Genomic DNA, 19708 nt, shown 5'->3' on the forward strand with positions numbered 1-19708 from the left:
TTTAAAAAAAATTATATTTTTTTCATCAAAGAAATTTATTTTTTAATATTAGTCCCAAATTAGTTTTTTCTATTAAATTAAAAGTGATTTGTTGACATTAATTAACATGATTAAAAAAAATTTATTATCAATATATTTGATTTAACTACATTGATTGATATAAGTTATTTTTAATTAAATAAAAAAATTCAATTAAAAAATAAACACTACATTGACCTCGCAAGCACATCACATTGCGTGTAGGCGTGGGCAACCAAAGCTATGCAACTGGGTCCACATAAAATAATCAAGCCCAAAAGGCACACCATTGTAATTATAGAAAAGAAAAATTAAGAAGATAGAGCTGGTGATGCCAGACACTTATACCCAATTCTGGAGCGTGTTGTACTCCATCAGCATCATGTGTTCATCTATGAGTCTGATGAATGATTGAGCGGGGACCTCTTCAATCATATTTTGTCATGTTTTAAAAATTGGGACACAGATTTACGAAGAAATTAGCAGTTAATTATTATTATTATTTTTTTTTTTGTTGGGGTAAAATGGGAAGAAAAAAATGTGAAGGGTGGGGCCAAAAGGAAAAGCGAAGCACATCATAGACGGGCATGTGGGTAGAGTCTGTAGAGAGAGTGGAGACATGATGAGAAGCATAGAGCTGCCGGTTATAATTCCTCAGACTCCGTCCAGATATGGTATGGGCCGCCGGCACACCATTTTTATAGTGTTTCTCCTTCAGTTGTATTATTTTCTTCTTTTTGATCCTATGGGTGAAAATCGAACTTGTACGGGATTTGTTTAGGAAAAACAGAAGGGAAAATATGCAATCACATACCATTAAAAAAAATAATAATAATTGTAACTTTTAACTTATGAGTTATAAGAAGCACAAGTTGGAGAAAAAGTTTCTTCATATGAACTCCAACGTAATCTAACGACAATTTTAAGATTACGACATAAATTTTCTCACCTAACATCGACCAATCAACCACCCCAAATATAACATAACTAGTGGCCCATATTATGCATGTCCTCCCTTTTTTTTTTTTTCCTTTTTCTCCGTGTTATCTTCAAGTAATAATGGCCGACGTAGAATTTAATGTTTGGAGGGCGATTGGCAAGTCAGGCTCGGAAAGGGGCTTCTTGAAGCCCCGTAGAAGAAGTTTTCAGGAGGAAAAAATGAAAAAAAAAAGGCCCACTTAACGTCACTTTCTTTTTTTTTTTAGAACAAATGAAGGAGGTCTGACTAGTTGGAAAGAGATGGGGTTGTCAGATTTTTCAACAGTGTACCAGTCGGCCAACTAATTAAAGAGAGAACTGAGAAGATAGGAAAAAATAAGAATATACATGAGGTGACCACATATTACTGTTTTTTTTTTTTTTTTTTTAATATTATCTATAAAATTTTTTTCAAGTTGGGGGTAGTAAACCCCCTCTTTTTTTTTTTTTTTTTTTCTTTTTCTAATTTTTAAAATTTGTCAACTACCTGTTTTCTTATGAAACTTTTTTAATTTTATTTTTTCAATCTTTTCATATTTATCAATTTTAGTTATTTATGAATATTTTAAACACAAAATAATAAAATATAATAAATAATTATTGAAAACAAACATGAATATATAATGATCAAATTTATAGGTTTAAGATATAAGATTTTCTATATTCATGTTAAATAAAATGTTTATTTATTTTATAAATCTTATTACATATAGATTAAATATGTAAAATATCTTTATCATGTTATTTTATTATTTATTTTATTTTAAAATATTAAATTTTCATGTGGAAAAAAGAGTCAGTGATCATGATTCTAATTTTTTGCTTGGTTAAAACTTTTAATTTTTTATTTATATAAACTATAAAATATATTTGTTCATACAAAAATGTATTTAATATTTTATATTAATTTTCTTCTAATTTTATCAAGAATTATAATTTTTATAAATTTAAGTTGTGCATCTTTCAAGAACATCGGGTAAAAATAATGCATCCTCCTAAATCACTAAGTTGGCATACTTCAAAGCAATGTATAACTTAAATTGTGCACTCAAGGACTCTTAGTTGTGCATTATTCAAATTGAGCATCAAATTATGTATCCCTGACGTTACTTTAGTTGTGCAACTCTAAGTTCACTTAAATTGTCATCCTTTTCCAACTAAAGAAGCACACCTTCAATAAAACTAACCCATATCCAAATAAATATCGGTTTTAACTAAAGATCTAGTAGTATCATTATGAGATGTACCATATGTAATGAATGATGTACCACCCATATTGGGACATAAATCAAGCTTATTATCGCTCATGTCTCAATAAGGACAATACATCCTTCATCACATGTAGTACGTCTTTTATAAAACTAGTACTCCATTTGTAAGTATAAGATACACGGTATTTAAGTACAATAATACTTATGCATTTCACGTTTTTTATGGTTGACATTGACCATATAATGGACGGTACTAACCACATCCCTAACCCAAAGAATGATAATACATTTTTCTTTGCATATCGTATATTTTGTAGACATTAATGATACTTCCTTTATACATTAATGATATTTTCTAAAATAAAAATGATACCTCATTTGTAAGGGTTATATGCACAATGTTTAAACTTAATAATGCTTACGCATGTCACTTTATTTCTTTAGTAAGGTTGATGTTGAGCACATAATGGACGACACTAACCTTATCCCTAACTTAAAAAAGGGTAACACATCTTTATTGCATGTGGTACATCATGTAGATATCAATGATACCTTATTTGTATAGTGATGCTTTCTTAAACAAAAGTGATACCTTATTTCCAAGGGTACGTTAAATAGATAATGTTTAAATACAATAATGCTCACATATTTCATGTTATTTTCACTTTTATGGTCAATGTTCATGAGCATGTAATGGACAATATTAACCTCATCCATAACCCAAAGAAGGGTGGTATATACTTCATTACATGCGGTACATCCTATCAATATCGGTAATACTTTTCCTATATATCAGTAATATTTTCTTAAATAAAAGTGGTACGTACCTTATTTCCAAGGGTTAGATTAAATACAATAATACTCATGCATTTTACGTTATTTCTTTATTATAATTGATGTTAAGCATGTAATAAATGATATTAGAAGTGCACAACTTCTAAGGTAAGCAATCAAGAGTTCTTAGATGTGCAACTTAAGTTACACATTACTTTGAGATGCATCAACTTAATATTTCAGGAGGGTGCACTATTTTTGTTTTGTGCACTAGAAAGGTGCATAACTTTAGTTTGCAAAAATTATAATTTCTAATAAATATAAGAAAAAATTAATATAAAATATAAAATATAATTTTTTTATAAAAAAAATATTTTTATATAAATAAAATAAATTAAACATTTTAATTAAGCAAACAATTAGAACCATAAACAAAAAACTAAAATTATGATGATTGACTCTATTTTTCACATAAAAATTTAAAATAATATAAACTATAAAATAACATAACAAAGATATTTTTATTCAATCTATATGTCATAAGATTTATAAATAAATAAATATTTTATTTAATATGAATATAAAAAATATTATATCCTAAATTTCTAAATTTGTTTATTATGCATTTATGTTTATATTAAATTTGTTTCCATTAATGATTTATGATATATTATTATTTTGTGTTTAATTTTTTCATAAATAATTAAAATGAATACCTATGAAAAGATAAAAGAGTGAATAAAAATAAAAATAAAAATGTTTTATAAGAGAATATGAGAAAAAGTTAATATGAAAAAAGAAAAAAAAAAGTTGATAAGGATGATATAAGTCACTTGATCTATCATGTCAAAGTTTAAAAAAAAAAGACTAAAAAAAAAGCATGTGTTTCAAGAACTCTTTAACTTAAAAGCATATGTTTATACACAAATTATTTTTCCATATATTTGTTATATAACTGTATATAATTGTTATTTGGATTCTCTAAATTTAAAATTTACAAAAAGTAATCATCATCCTTTTCAATCCCTTTCTAAGATGATTACTGAACTATTTTAACAATCTTGGTTTTATCATCACAACAACCAAAAAAAAAAAAAAAGAGAGAAAATGTTAGTCTACAATTTAACTAAACCTAAGTTTTGATGATGATAAAATAAATTTTATCTTTAACATTTAATTTAAAGTATGATATGAAAGAAGATCATCTTGGATAATTCAAGAAAAAAGTTATGCAACTCAAAGATATGAGCTAAAGAGGACATCAAAAGAAGGATTTCTTTGAGATTGACTTTAGGATCTCAAAACTGTGAGGTTGAGATGCACTATGTTTGGTATGTATGAAAACATTTTCTAAGGCACCTAACAATTCAAAGACCAATTAAAACTCATCCATCAATCAATTATTTAAAATGTTAATTTCAACAAACTCATCTATCAATCTTACACCCGACTCTTATTGGTTTGAAATTTCATCAAATACCTCTTTTATAATTTTTATTTGTTATTTTCAACCATCTCCACTCTCACTCAAAATAAATGAGGTATTTGATAAAATTTTAAACTAATAAAAGTCAAGTGTATTTAACCAAATCTTGAAGGGAGATGAGTGAAATTAACTCATTTTTTAAATTAACTTAATCTCTTCAAAATTTGGATGATGAGAAAACTAGTGCAATTTTTTATGTAATTTTTTTTTTTTTAATTTCAAGGCATTTGTTTAGTCGTTTTCCCCTCATATTCTTGAGCTAAAAAATGAGGATTTTATAAAATCAAGAAATACAAAAGAATTGGTTGGCCTGAGGAAGTTTTTGTAGTAGGAGAATACATGTAGTAGCTATCGGTTGATTTTATAAAATCAAGAAATACGAAAGAATGGTTAGAATTTTAATAATGTTTTTAACAAAACATATTGGTTTTCACCTCATTTTTCAATAATGCCCTATAATCCAACTATTGGAGGAATTTCCAGAAAATGTATAGTTTCTTGGACTATACTTATAAAGCATGCATTAACAATACATTTATAGGTTTCAATTAAGTTGGATTATAAGGCATGCATTAATAACATATTATGCACCATATGGCTTACTTATATAAAAAAACTACAATTAATAAGTCAAGTAAACAACAATTATGTTGATGCATCCTCTATTATTATGAGCGATCCTTATAAGACGGACTAGTCCTTCTCGCTCCTTCAAAATTTTAAGCTTCGATGGGTTATGAAGCCTTTGCATATTCCTTATTTTTACTATGTTTATATTGATATTATTTTAAATTCTTTTATTAGTTTTGTCAAAATTTTTCACTATTTTTACTTTTTATGAGTAGCTTTTAATTACACTAAGAACGTGTTTAGTAGTAATTTTAGAAAGTGCTTATAATATTTTTAGTTCTTTAAAATTTATCTTTTAAATATTGAAAATATTATAAATACTTCTTAAAATCATTGTCAAATATATTTTAAATATGATACGATATTTTAGAGATGTAAACGTGTATTATAAATGAATATAAAATTGATAATGAACTGTATTATTATTTACATAAATTTCATTTGTTGATATTGTAATTTAAAAGTAGATACTTGTATTCCTTTTATTTCAAACATTATTATTATTATTAAATTTTGTATATCAAATTATCAATGTCTTTATCTTTGAAATTTTTTTCCCATCAATCAACTTGCAATTATTCATATATTTGTTATCATTAATACATGATGTTTATCTCATTTTTTATATCTTTTACCCACTTGTAATAGTTAAAAGTTGAAATGAAGGGAAAAAAAAGAAAGACACTAATTACATAACCGCATGATGAGTTAGTTCTACCCCTGTCATAAATAGGTAATGTTTGGTTTTTAGCTTAATAGAAAAAGTTAAAATATTTAATTTTTTTTATTCATTAAAAGTAATTTATTAATATTAACTAATATAATTAAAATAAATTTGTCATTAATAAATTTATAATGCGTTTGAGAGTGATTTTAAAAAACGTTTTTAGTATTTTTAACACTTGAATGATAAAAATTTTAAAGTATTAGAAATATTAAAAGCGTTTTCTATAATCACTACCAAACGAGCTCTTAATTTAAAACCCATTTGACAGTGATTTTAAAAAACGTTTTTAATATTTTTAATACTTAAAAATTTTCATTATTTAAGCGTTAAAAATGTTAAAAACATTTTTTATAATCAATCTCAAATGCATTCTTAGTCATATTGGTCGACATCAATAAATTACTTTTAACTAAAAAAAAAATCAAATATTTTAATTGTTTTATTCAATCAAATTATAAAAGACATAAGTTCAAATATTTTCATTATTTTATGTGGTCGAAGGGAAATATTTTTGGTAATTTAATTAAATATGAATTTCTGATTTCTACTCATATTTAGGGATGACAACGGGGCGGATTTTTTTGGGTACCCACCTCGTCCCTAATGGGACGGGGTTTAAATTTAATAAACGGGTTTAAGATGGGTATGAGATTTTTTTTTTTTTTTTTTTAAATCGGGGGCAGGTTCGGGTATTGCCTCATCCCACCCGTTTCGATTACATATAAAATTAATTTAATTTAAAATTTTATTTTACTATTTTTAATATATAGTTAATAATAAAAAATTTAATAAAATAAGTTAAAAAATATAATAATTTTATTATTTATAAAATATATTTATTTAAATGTAATTAAAAAATTTAAAAGTAATTTTTTTTTTTTTAAAAAAAAAAAGCTAAACGAACAGGGTGAAGATGAAAATTGTTTTTAATAAACGGAACGAGGCTGAGATGGGTCACCCGCCCCATTGCCATTCCTACTCATATTTGAAGGCACACGCAAACACGCCATAAAACGTCATCTCAGAGATTCCATCCATGCTGCCACAAAACAAAACCTCTTTCAAATTTGTTTTCGTGTTGCTCAAGCACTACGAATCTGTTATGCTCAATGGCAAAACAAAAGTGTACACCCACACCCACAAGCTTATGCAACACAAATTAGGGAAGGAAACTTCGAAAAATTGACATTTCTAACACGTACGGATGCTGCCCAAATTCCACATCCACACCCCTTCCAATGCAACTCAAATCAATTACCCTTTTATTCGACTTTCTCATCTTTTCCAATTTTGGGCTCTCTTCAACTCGGTTCTACTTCCATGAATGCAACGCTCTTACCCATCTCTCGTGTCTTCATGTTCACTTTCGGCACCTTCGTTTTCAAGAGGGAAAGAAAACCCAAAATTGTGTGGAAAGAATTTTAGTTCACAAATATAACTTATTTGATGTTAAAATTTCGAGCAATAAAAGTTTTTTTTCTTTTTCTTTTTTGATAGGGCTTTGAGCTTAATAACCTTTTATAGAAAAACGTGTTTCCATCTCAAATGATTAGAGATTAGAGATGAAGGTGAATTTTTTTTATATTCATGGGTTTGAAAATGAGTAGTTGAATGAGTTCGAGGTAGGTGTGAGTATTGTCTTATCTCATCACGCTTTGTCATGATTATATATAAAAATAAATTAATTTAAAATGTTTTTTTTAATATATAATAATAATAATAATAATAATAATAATAAATATTTTTAATAAGATAAGTTATAATATTTTTATTATTTATGAAATATATTGATTCTAATATAATTAAAAATTATAAAAAACTAAAAAAGTTAAAAAGTTAAATGGCGTCGGATACAAGAATTTCTCGTACCCACATTGACCCCACTTTGATTAATTTTTTTAATGCAATAGAAATGGATTGATAATTATTTTAAATAAATGAGGTAAGGTTAGAATGAGAACAAATTATCTCGCTCCAAATCTATCTTGTTTAATTTTTTTAATGGGATGAAAATGATAATTATTTTAAATAAAAAAGGTAAAATTAGAATAGGGGCAAATTGTCCATAACACGCCTTATTATCATCCTATTACAAACCAAACATACCCTTTCACTTACACTCTAAACCTTGATTATTATGGTATTAAAACAAAATTATAAATTTAAAAGGAACTTATACATATATAAGGTAAAAGAATTTTTTTCTCGATATAAAATATCATATCAAATAAATCTATATATAAAAATATATGATCAATCACATCAAATAAATCTATCTATAAAAAAATATGATCAATCATGTAGATTTTTGTCTCATTATTTTATATCTTAATCTTTCTTTTTATACATAATCCCATTTTTTTTATATTTTAATTTTATTATTTATACCCTTTAACTATCTATATTTCCTCCTATATATATAAATATATATATTTTTTATCAAAATTATAAATTTGATAGGTACATGCAGCCAGGAAATTATTGGAAAACATGTAGCCAACGTGTCGAGTATGGATAGGTAGTGGACTGGTCAAAATTATACACGGTAGGGAAAAGGCGGTATATATGCCAGGATGCTCTGAAGGTAGCTACTGGTCTTGTCAATAATATTCAAACTAAATTCTATTACTTTACTGAAGCAAAATTAAATTTAAAAAATCTACTTTTGTTTTCTTTTCCTTTTGACTTTTCATTGGGTTTTGGATAATACGCTTTTGACATTTCCCCGAGCAATGCTTTTAGAAAACAGAAAATTGGAAATAAAATGGAATAAATCAAAATAAAAAAATCAGAATTAAATATAGAAACTAGACATTCTTCTCTCTAGTGCTGGCTCCATGAGTGATGAGTAATAAATAAATCAAATCACATTACTCTTCCAGCTGTGCTTGTTTTGGCCAAATGTAAGGTTTTTGGGCCGTACAGAATACAGACCTCGTCAAAACGACGCGTTTCACTCAACGATGTGAACCATCGTGTGGGTGATTTGGACCGTAGGATGAGGATGGGCCACCGTCCCTTTCCTGTGCACGGGATAAGGTTTTTAGTTGTAAGTTGTAAACTTGTAAGTTGTAACTTGTAAGTTGTTTTTGTACACACAAAAGACACTCAATCGGAGCCTACTCAGCGGTGGCGCGTGGATTACACTCTCCAATCAATGATCAATGAATCGCATACGTCGGAGGGGTATCGAGAGCGCGTGGGAGTGTGTTGAAAAACGTTAATTTTGATTTACGGTAAGATTAATAAAAAAAAAACGTTTTTACTGGTGCCAGCGAAGCTGCTTCTGTGTTTTCAGCTTTTTTTTTCCTTTTTCTTTTTTTCTGGCCTCTCTCACTTTTGTGACCTCGTGATACCTTACAAAGCCAAGTCGTTCCCCTGACTTCACAATTCCCGCACCGTGCTCTCCCCCCCTTTTTTTTTTTCCTCTCTTTCATGAGGTGTCGCCGGAAAACCTTTCGCCGCCACAAACCGCCGTTGGGGAGCGGTGGATAGAAAGAAACAAATTGTTGGTTTTATTATTTGGGTTTGAGGAAACAACAATGGCAGTGGGTTCTGACGCTGGGTTTGTTTTTCTTACTGTGTTGTTGGCTTGGGTGGTGTTACTGAGTGGACGAGTGAGTAGCGAGCCGACTCAGGACAAGCAAACCCTCCTTGCTTTTCTCTCTCAGATTCCTCATGAGAATCGCATCCAATGGAACGCTTCAGACTCCGCCTGCAATTGGGTCGGGGTGGGGTGTGATGCTAATCGCTCTAATGTCTACACTCTTCGTCTTCCAGGCGTGGGGCTTGTGGGTCAGATCCCAGAGAATACTATCGGCCGTTTAAGTCAACTTCGGGTGCTCAGTCTTAGGTCGAATCGTCTCTCCGGTGATATCCCCCGAGATTTTGCAAACTTGACGTTGTTGCGCAGCCTTTACCTTCAGGATAATCTTTTTTCCGGCGGATTTCCGGGGAGTATTACTCAGTTAACTCGGTTGGGTCGGTTGGATCTTTCGTCCAACAACTTCACCGGAGAGCTTCCATTTTCCATCAACAATTTGAACCAATTGACTGGACTGTTCTTGCAGAACAATGGCTTTTCTGGCAGTATACCCAGCATAAACTCTGATGGATTGGATGATTTCAATGTTTCCAACAACAGGCTCAATGGTTCAATCCCCCAGACATTATTCAAGTTCGGGTCTTCTTCATTCGCCGGAAACCTAGCTCTCTGCGGCGGACCGTTGCCGCCATGCAACCCATTTTTCCCCTCTCCAACACCATCTCCCTCAATTGTTCCATCTAACCCAGTTCAGAAAAAGTCGAAAAAGCTCTCGACAGCAGCTATAATCGCAATCTCAGTTGGGTCCGCTCTAATTCTCTGTCTCCTCTTACTCTTCCTCCTCCTCTGCCTGCGCAGGCGCCAGCGCCGGCAGCCCCCGAAGCCACCAAAGCCCGAAACAACCCGATCCATAGTGGCTGAGACCGCCACCTCCTCTTCCAAGGACGACATCACCGGCGGGTCAGCTGAAGCAGACAGAAACAAGTTGGTTTTCTTCGAGGGCGGCGTCTACAGCTTTGATTTGGAAGATTTGCTGAGGGCTTCAGCAGAGGTGTTGGGCAAAGGAAGCGTAGGGACTTCGTACAAGGCAGTGTTGGAGGAAGGTACTACGGTGGTTGTGAAGAGATTGAAAGATGTTACAGTCACTAAGAAGGAGTTCGAAATGCAAATTGACGTTCTAGGGAAGATTAAGCACGAAAATGTGGTTCCTCTCAGAGCTTTTTACTTCTCCAAGGATGAGAAATTGCTAGTCTACGACTTCATGGCTGCCGGCAGTTTGTCTGCCCTTCTGCACGGTACAGTTTCTAGTTTCTTCTCCTTCATTCTTCCAGGACTGAAGCTCCACTTCTTGCGGCTATGGAAATTCACTATATTTTTTATTTTTATTTTTGTTTTAAAATCCTAGTTTTTTTTTAATAATTAATATCGTGAGGGTATTATGGACATTTAAAAAGGCGGCATAAAATCGGTCCTAAAATTCTAAATTCTAAATTCTAACCTGCGCATGATGTGCAGAAGATGGTATACCTCTCTTACTTGCAGCATTCGCAAGTGGCAAGTGGCAAGAGTGCGCATGATGCGCAAGGTTTGATACTGTTGTTGGTATTTACGTAAATGCCACCAACATGGCCACAGACCACCATGATTCGCCACCGACATGCTTTTGCTTCCATCTTTTATAATGATTGTAAAGTATATTTCATGTTTCCAAAACCGATAAAACCATAATCCCTTATGTTTTTTGCTTTCCCATTTTACCCTTCTGTGCCCTTCCTTGGGGATGAGAAACCTTTTCCTTTTTACTGTGATGAAAATTGGGGACAGGTGACCGCAACAGCCGGTGGTTGTTTTTGCAGGCAGTAGAGGATCGGGCCGTACGCCACTTGACTGGGACAACCGGATGAGAATAGCGCTCAGCGCCGCAAGGGGGATAGCCCACCTACACGTGTCGGGAAAGGTGGTCCATGGCAACATCAAGTCCTCCAACATCCTGCTCCGCCCGGACCACGATGCTTGCGTTTCCGATTTCGGGCTCAACCCGCTCTTTGGAAACTCCACGCCGCCCAATCGGGTCGCGGGATATCGGGCGCCCGAGGTGATGGAAACCCGAAAGGTCACGTTCAAGTCGGACGTATACAGTTTCGGCGTGTTGCTGTTGGAGCTATTGACGGGGAAGGCACCAAATCAAGCGTCGTTGGGGGAGGAGGGGATTGATCTTCCAAGGTGGGTCCAGTCGGTGGTCCGTGAGGAATGGACTGCTGAGGTATTCGACGTGGAGTTGATGCGATACCACAACATCGAGGAGGAGATGGTGCAGCTGCTGCAAATCGCGATGGCCTGCGTCTCCACCGTACCAGATCAGAGACCCGCCATGCAGGAGGTGGTCCGAATGATTGAGGATATGAACAGGGGCGAGACGGACGACGGCTTACGACAATCGTCCGATGACCCATCCAAGGGATCGGGCGGTCACACGCCTCCGCCGGAGTCACGGACCCCACCTGCGGCGGTCACACCTTAGCAATATTCCCGGTAAATAGATGGGGGAGTAAAATTGTGGCGGTGGGCCTCCCAAAAAATGCGCTCGGTGCGTAAGTAAGCGGGTTGAACTGCGCAGCAGCCGATTGGAGCTCAGGGTGACCCACCACCCAACACTGTGTTTTTAATCTTTTTACGTTTTATTTTTTTTTCCTTTTTCTTTTTATTTTTTCTGTGCAATGATTTTTACAGGGAGGTTTGAATTGTTTGGGAGGGAGTTCCATGAACTGATTGGAATTGACTATTTGGAAGTGGATTTATTTGGTTTATTTTTCCATATTTTATAGCTCACTGTGTTGACATTTAACACATGGCTCTGAATTAAAGTTACTATAGGAAAATATGTAAGAAACTATTTAGAGTTGAAAATTTTCGTTGTTTCTAGTCCGAAAGCCAGTGCAAGTGCAAAAGCCAAACAAACACCATAAAAAACACTGTTGATCTTGTTTGCTTGGTAAGAAAAGTCGGACTATGGTACGCCCAAGATCATGGTAATAAATGAACTTGACCCTCATGCAGAATGATCAGTAGGTGGGTCCCTCTACGGACACAACACATTATTCAAAAATCACGGAACAGTGAGCGCAGTCAGCGGTGTGGGGTTGACCAAAGGGTGAGCCATGAAAAGCCACGTGTCGCAGACCCAGAATGTGAATGGTGGGACGTGGAAGAGAGAATGTAATAGTGTTTGTCTGTTTATGGGTCCATGGGAAGGGAGGTGGGCTACAGGCTGGCCGGCGAAAGAAAAGCAAAGTCTCTGACACAGTCTTTGACCTTTGAGACATGGACAGCCGTCGATCAAGGCCACTCTGGATCCGCTCCCACCCATCTGTTTCTCACTATGTCCTCTTCCTCCGCTGTCCCCTCCTGCTCAATTTTCTCACTCCTATAAAATAAATTGTTGTTCCAGTGACTTCAGTGCCACGTAAGATTACAAATAATTACATACCACATTTGTTAAATCAAAATACTTGCTCTTCAAAAATATAATTAATTTATAATTCAAAATTTAAAATTGAAAATGAACGGAGATACCGCTCGGAGATCTTCTCGACAAATCAAACTAAAGTGGGCCCCACCCATACCAACAAGCATCCGATTCCGAGAAGTGCGCAACGCGCCACTCTATCGTCCTACTCCAGCTTTGCTAACGTGCACAGCTCCAGTCCACTCCCATTTTCCCCCACGCTCACGACAGGCGCTCTGTAACCTCTTATGACGGAATTACCCTCACACAATAGGGTTAATGACAAAGCTTCCCGGGGGGCCATCGAAGCACGTGACTCATTGGGAAAACACACATTTTCTGGTTTGGTGCACCGAAAGTGGGAGTTAGTATCCACTTTTTGGTCCTATCCACATTTTACTATTTTGCCCTTTCCCTAATGCCCACTTCGGAAAACAAATTAAGTAAAAATAAATAAGGCACACTTCAGGTTCAGGATATCCTAATCTGGGTTAGTCGCCCTTAATCGGAATGGGGTCTAGGTCCCATTCACAGATGAATGCCCTCTTCTCTATCACAACTTTCCCATCTTTTCATACAAACCAGTCAATATTTGCAGTTATAATACACACACAAATACCACTCTCACTCCTATTGTCCACCTCACTCGTGTATTCCTTTACTTTTTCAAATAGTAAATTACTGAAATATCCCCATCATTTTTCAGATTACGAATAAATCAAATTATTTATTTATTTTTTTGTGCTAACCAAAAAAAAATTTGCAAAACTTGTTGACAAAGAGCACATTCGTCACACATGGAATCTCATTAGTTAAGTATTCCAGAATTATTTGACCTAATTGATGGCATCAGCTTTACACCTTTCATTAACCCCTTTATAGGTGGGTGCAACCATGGACTTTGAAAAATGTTATCTTCAAAAGAAAGGAGGAAAAAAAGAAAGGGAAGATTAAAGATGTGGACCAGGGTTCTGGGATATATAAATCCGCAAATGGGGGCTGATGCCACCCCTATGTAGGGCCATATCACACACAAGGCCCACTATGTACGTATATAAGGGGCTCTGCCATTCATATCAAGCCTATTGATATATGGGAGAACCAGAGAAGGGAACATGGAGAACATATACTGATCAAAGGACCCAGTAGAAAAAGAAATTTTTCAAAATGGTTGTGTGACTGAGAAAGCCCAGAAGCAAAAGGGGAGATTAGGACTCTCTCAATACAACAACTATATCGCTGCTCATTTGAATTATGTGTACTGGCAGTTTACTTGAATTATTTTTTGTGGTCAATTATAGATAAGGGATCTCCTACAAGGAAAGTTTCTCTCTTTCAAAAGTCCTGGGGGCTTATGGCTCTTCTCATTGGATGCTCAAATACATTTTTGGCTGCATCACAGTCTTTCACACAGTTCACCTAATTTTAATTTTTACTCTCTAAAACTACACTACAATTCTGGGACTCATTTTGTTCCCAAACATAGTTCACCTAATTCTATTTTATCATATACAGTTCACCTAAATTCATATTCTTAAGGTAATGCAGACTGCATACGACTCTGTTTTTTCTCTTTGTGTACAGCTCTCTGCCTATGGTATTTGATTTTAATACTGATTTCTTAATTTACTATGTTTTGGTGGGTTTAATGACATACCCACTAATATTTAAAAAAAAAAAAAAAAATTTATGAGGAAAAACCCAATTGGTATGTGAAGTGTCCCTCAAGCAACTGTTCAACGAACTACAACTACAGCCCCTTTTTTTTTGGTGCTTCTCCACCACAGAGAGAAAGAGCACAGAAGAATTAGTTAGCTGATAAAGTAAATTAATGATTAGTTTTAGGGTGGACCTTAGGACCAAGTAGTTTCCTTTCCTTTGAAGTTCAGCTTTGATATCTGAGATTGGTTATGACCTACTTAGAGTTGTAAAGTCCTCCAAGGCTTGACCTGATTAGAGGCATACCCTACCTACAAGACTCAACAAATCAATAATTCATTTTAGCAGCAGTTAGTTTCATCCTACATCTCGATTTGGTGTTAGTTACATCGGTCAAGACTCAAGACAGCAAGAACCTGTCACAGTTTGTTACAATGAAGTCTCCAAATGATTGAAGGCATAATATTTAACACAAGAAAGCAAAGTTTGAGGAGGATGAAAAAGAAATAAACCTAAAACTGTAGACTGAGGGAATGGAGTTTGTTAAGTGACAATCTCCCTCATCTGAAGTATATTATCTATTTGAACTTTATTCCAACAAACGGTTACTAACCTTTCTGAAGCGCTCCTTGAATGTTTTTGTTGATTGATCCTTGATGGAACATATGAAGGGAGATACAATGATTCATGATAAGAAATTCCCTTTGATTGAACTTCGCCAACCTCTATGTTCTTTGCTTGTACCTGAAACAAGGGGCACTAGTTTCACATGCCATCACTGAGCTGCAACAAATCCTTGAAAAAGTTTTTCTCTGATTAGGATAGCCTGCCTATTCTAATTTTCACTACTGTTTAATTCTAAAATGATAATTATGCTAGATGAAACAGGTAGCAACAGTTGTTCAATATCAAACAAATCTCTTTTGTAATGGATAAACGACACTTAGGTCCATCAACTGTTTTCATGCTTTTATCTAGCTTTGAGTATTCTCGCTTCAAGGATTCTAAGCTTTCAATTTGGAGAAAGCTGCAATGATTTAACTAAATTTTGTGAGTTTTAGTGGTTTTCTTCCTTCATTTCTAAGATTATAGATCTTAAAAATTACCTTTGAAAAAAAAAGAAAAAAAAAAGATTACTATGAAAGGATCTACTCTGCATCTTGTCAATTGCAAAATGAAATGAATACAAGCAAATGAAATAGAAAGGGTAAAAAAAAACTTGGGTTGAGTTGACCATACCTGACTTACTGCAAACGCAAAGCTGCTAACCATTAGTTCTGATAAAGAAGATCAATTGCAAAAATATTACTTTCATTGCTCAGGATATCTCAACCAGGGAGAGTACAACAGTGGGTCTCACATACAATACTTTATTGTACATGGAAAGTAAGCAGTTCAATTTTACTTCTTAGAATGATGGTCAAGTGCTCCAATTTTTCTGAAAGTAATTTAATAAAGCAAAACTTCAAAGGTCATGATCATATCATGTCATGAATGGAAAACTGCAAAAACTGCTGAATGAGGAGGTCCTGACACATGCACACACTACACAGAAAGAAATTTGGTAACATAATGTTGAAGTAAGGGCTGTACATAATTCATTGATGGGTTAAAAAATGTACAAAGAGGGGTATACGGATAACAAACCTAACAAAAGCTACATGCAGACTAAGAGGACATTCTGAAAACTGACAGGCCTATGCAATAACCTGTAATTGGAGTACAATTCAAAACATTTAGTCTGGATCTTTTCACTGTTGGCATATCTTGTCAATTTCAGGCAGAGTACTGAACATGAATTTCTTGTCTCCAACCATAAATTTTATGAAAATATAGCACACTTGAGAGCATAACATTTCATCTATACTTAAATTACGTGTAAGCTTAAAATGCAATCATGTAGATCAACTTTATTTTTTTCACCTTTTTATTCAAAAGTTGTCTACTACAAGACACATCACTTCCATGGAAAGCCAGTCATGATCAGTCAGAGCTGATGAACAGCAATTCTAACCAAGAAATTTTAATTGGTGTGTGTTCTAACTCAACTGCATATTTACATAACAACCTTGAGAATGATAGTCACCTTTAAACTCAACTACATATATACAAGAACCGCCTTGAGCAGAATCCAAATGGAACTTTAAGTCACCATTCACATCTAACAGCTTCCATATGGTTTTCATAATGTTTGGCTCTTGGTCGATAGGAATGAGAGTCTTTTCAGCTTCTCACAAGTAACCTCCATGTCATGAGTTACACAAATGTTTTTTTTGCCACTCAGGTCTTCGAGACTCTTCCTTATCCTTAGAAACTTTGAATTCATCTTCCAGGCTATTAATGTAACACATTTTTCTTCCAGAAGCAGCCTATCTATGTAGATATCTCAGAATGCCCTGGAGTTGTCTGCAGCAATCGTTGTACCCTTATTTTCCTCTCAATAACTTGCCTATCTCTTGGAGTTCCTCAAATCACTTCATTTGAATCCATGGATGAACTTTTGCGCTCTAGAGCAGAGATTTTCTTCATTACTAGCAATAGGAACATATCCCATAAATCGCATTTCACTTAGCAGCATAGCCAGCATTGCATAAATTTCCTCGGTTTTTGGGTGTGATCCATCCCCAGCAACAAAAACATTAAGTTTGCCTCCAGTTTGAATCCAGCTGCATCCAGGATTCTTCCTCAGGCCCCTTACTTTCATCAAATCCCTCATGTTGGATACCTCAACCCACCTTCCTGCTGCGGCATATGCATTTGAAAGAGCTACATAGTTTCCTGAATTACTGGGTTCCAATTTAAACAAGTGTTTGGATAAATACTCCCCAAGTTCAATTTCGTGGTGTTCTCTGCAAGCAGTAAGCAATGATCCTAATATATGTGCATCAGGTTGAAATGGCATTGTGAGAATAAGCCTAAGAGCTTCATCCAAATTACCACATCGTGAAAGAAGACTAACCACACAACCATAATGCTCCATAATTGGATTCATATTGTGTTTAGAAACCATATCAGCGAAAAGATTCAAACCTTCATTCACGAGCCCAGCATGACTGCATGCTGATAAAATGCTGGTGAAGGTTATGCTATCTGGTTCTATACCTTCCTTCTGCAGATGTTTAAATAGTGCAAGAGCTTCTACAGCTTGGCCATGTAATGCATAAGCAGAAATCATTGCATTATAGATAGGCAACTCTTTGCTTGACATCATATGAAACACTTTCTTTGCTTCATCTATGCTTCCACATTTAGCATACATGTCCACTAAAGAAGTTGCAACTGGAACAGACAAGCAAAATTCATGCCTTGTAATGAAGCCATGAATGGCTCTTCCATACCACAATGATGGTATATCTGTACAAGCCAAAAGTACACTGGTAATGCTGGCAATACTAGGTCGGATTCCTGCTTCCTGCATTTTCTGGAAAAACAGAATTGCTTCATAGCCAAATCCACTTTGAGCTAAACCAGAGATAAGGGTAGTCCAAGTGATGAGGTTAGGCTGGAACCCAAGGGACTGCATCTGTGAGAACATGTCCTTTGCCTCATTAACCTGACCATTTCTCAGGAATCCCAAAATTACCGAATTCCATGATATCACATTTGGTGGTACACTGTCAAACTGCATCTGATAGAACAATTTCAAGGCCTCACCACTTAGACCCACCTGTGCATAAGCAGCCAGTAGGGTATTCCACAAAACAAGATCTCTTTCAGTTGTGGAGTCAAATACTTTTCTTGCATCATCAATTCTTTCACATTTGGCATACATATCAATGATGCTATTCGCAACAACCACATCCGATTCAAGGTTTCTCCTAATACAATAACAGTGGCCCTCTTTGCCAAGTTTTATATTGCTTGTAACAGCAGAGGCAGACAATATGGATGACAGAGTTACAGAGTCGAATCTCAAGTTTTCTGATCTCATCAGATGGCACATATTCAATGCCTTACCAACCTGATGATGTTGAACATAACTAGAAATGAGCAAATTCCATGTCACCACATCTTTCTCAAGCATTCTACTAAAAACTAGCTCGGCATCCTCAATCAAACCAACCTTTGAATAGAAGTTTATAATTGAACTACCCAAAATATTATCCAAATCTAAACTGTTTAAAATTGCAATTGCATGCCCCTGCTTACCTTCTATAAGAGCATCTAAATTGGCAGACGCCGAAAGGAAGCTTGCCACAGTGACTCTTGTTGGTTCAATGCCTTCCACTCTCATGTCATAGAATACATCAATAGCTTCCTGGTTGAGCCCATTTTGAACATATCCTACAATCATCGAGTTCCAAGTCACTACGTTTTTCTCGACCATACTATCAAACACCTTCCTTGCATCCTCCAAAACCCCACACTTCCCATACATATCAACAAGGCTACTTGAAACAAAGACACACGCTCCAAAACCCATCTTCAATACGTAACCATGAACTCCTTTCCCCAAACCAATCAACTGCAAACTACCACAAGCCTTCAGTACATTCGGAAGAACAAAATTATCCGGAAAAACCCCATTCTCTTGCATTTCAATGAAACCCAGTAAAGCATCTTCACTAAAACCCATTCTACACTGCAGCCCAACAATGGCAGCCCAAGAGAAGACGTTCCGCACACGGAGTCTGTGAAACAAACGTACGGCCACCTCCGGAAAGTCGCATTTGGCATAGAAAACCACTAGTTTCGTTTCAACATACTCATTTTTAGCAAAGAAATCCCCGTTCTTAAGAATTCGGGCGTGAATTTGCTGACCCGTGTGAAGGGCACGCTCGTAGACGCATCCCTGAAGGAGCTCTCCGTAAATTTCCGGCCCAATTTGGAAATCTTCAAACTCCATTTCAGAAAGAAGGTGTACGGATTCCTGTAGGTGTCCATCTTTACATAGCGAGGAGATGTGGTGGAAGTAAGATTTGTATAAACTTCGACGATTCTCGTCTTTTTCTTGGAGTTTTGCGAGACGGGTTGATGCAAATTTTGAAGATTTTCTAGGTTTGAAATGAGATGTATGTGGGTTTGGCGTGGTGGTAATAGGAAGAGAAGCCATGCATGTACAACCACAAGCAGAGGGAGAGAAGATAGCGTGGTGGTGGGTGCCATAGAAAATGGGAAGGGCATTTCCGTCATCAAAAGAAAATAATTATGATTTTATCCGGAGTCCATCAACAAA

At 34.9% G+C, this 19708-nt stretch overlaps 2 protein-coding genes across 2 annotated transcripts; one reads left to right on the top strand and one right to left on the bottom strand.

Moving 5' to 3' along the window:
- Positions 1 to 9162: 9162 nt before the first annotated feature.
- On the top strand, positions 9163 to 12183 carry LOC100266327 (probable inactive receptor kinase At2g26730). Its single transcript, XM_002281599.5, has 2 exons — positions 9163 to 10663; positions 11225 to 12183. Exons 1-2 carry the CDS (start codon positions 9367 to 9369, stop codon positions 11887 to 11889), a joined length of 1962 nt encoding a protein of 653 aa, XP_002281635.1. The 5' UTR covers positions 9163 to 9366; the 3' UTR covers positions 11890 to 12183.
- Positions 12184 to 16432: 4249 nt separating this feature from the next.
- LOC100261119 (pentatricopeptide repeat-containing protein At5g55740, chloroplastic) lies at positions 16433 to 19695 on the bottom strand. Its single transcript, XM_002281609.4, has one exon. The coding sequence runs from the start codon at positions 19583 to 19585 to the stop codon at positions 17009 to 17011; it is 2577 nt and encodes an 858-aa protein (XP_002281645.1). The 5' UTR covers positions 19586 to 19695; the 3' UTR covers positions 16433 to 17008.
- Positions 19696 to 19708: the final 13 nt, after the last annotated feature.

Source organism: Vitis vinifera, chromosome 11 (genome assembly GCF_030704535.1).
Source record: "Vitis vinifera cultivar Pinot Noir 40024 chromosome 11, ASM3070453v1".
NCBI classification, from domain to species: Eukaryota; Viridiplantae; Streptophyta; class Magnoliopsida; order Vitales; family Vitaceae; genus Vitis; species Vitis vinifera.

Bases quoted from the DNA above. Each gene is read 5' to 3' on its own strand.
- LOC100261119 (XM_002281609.4), bottom strand. From the start codon at position 19,585: ATGGCTTCTCTTCCTATTACCACCACGCCAAACCCACATACATCTCAT.
- LOC100266327 (XM_002281599.5), top strand. From the start codon at position 9,367: ATGGCAGTGGGTTCTGACGCTGGGTTTGTTTTTCTTACTGTGTTGTTG. The intron at 10,664-11,224 runs GTACAGTTTCTA...TTGTTTTTGCAG, and splicing joins TTTGTCTGCCCTTCTGCACG to GCAGTAGAGGATCGGGCCGT.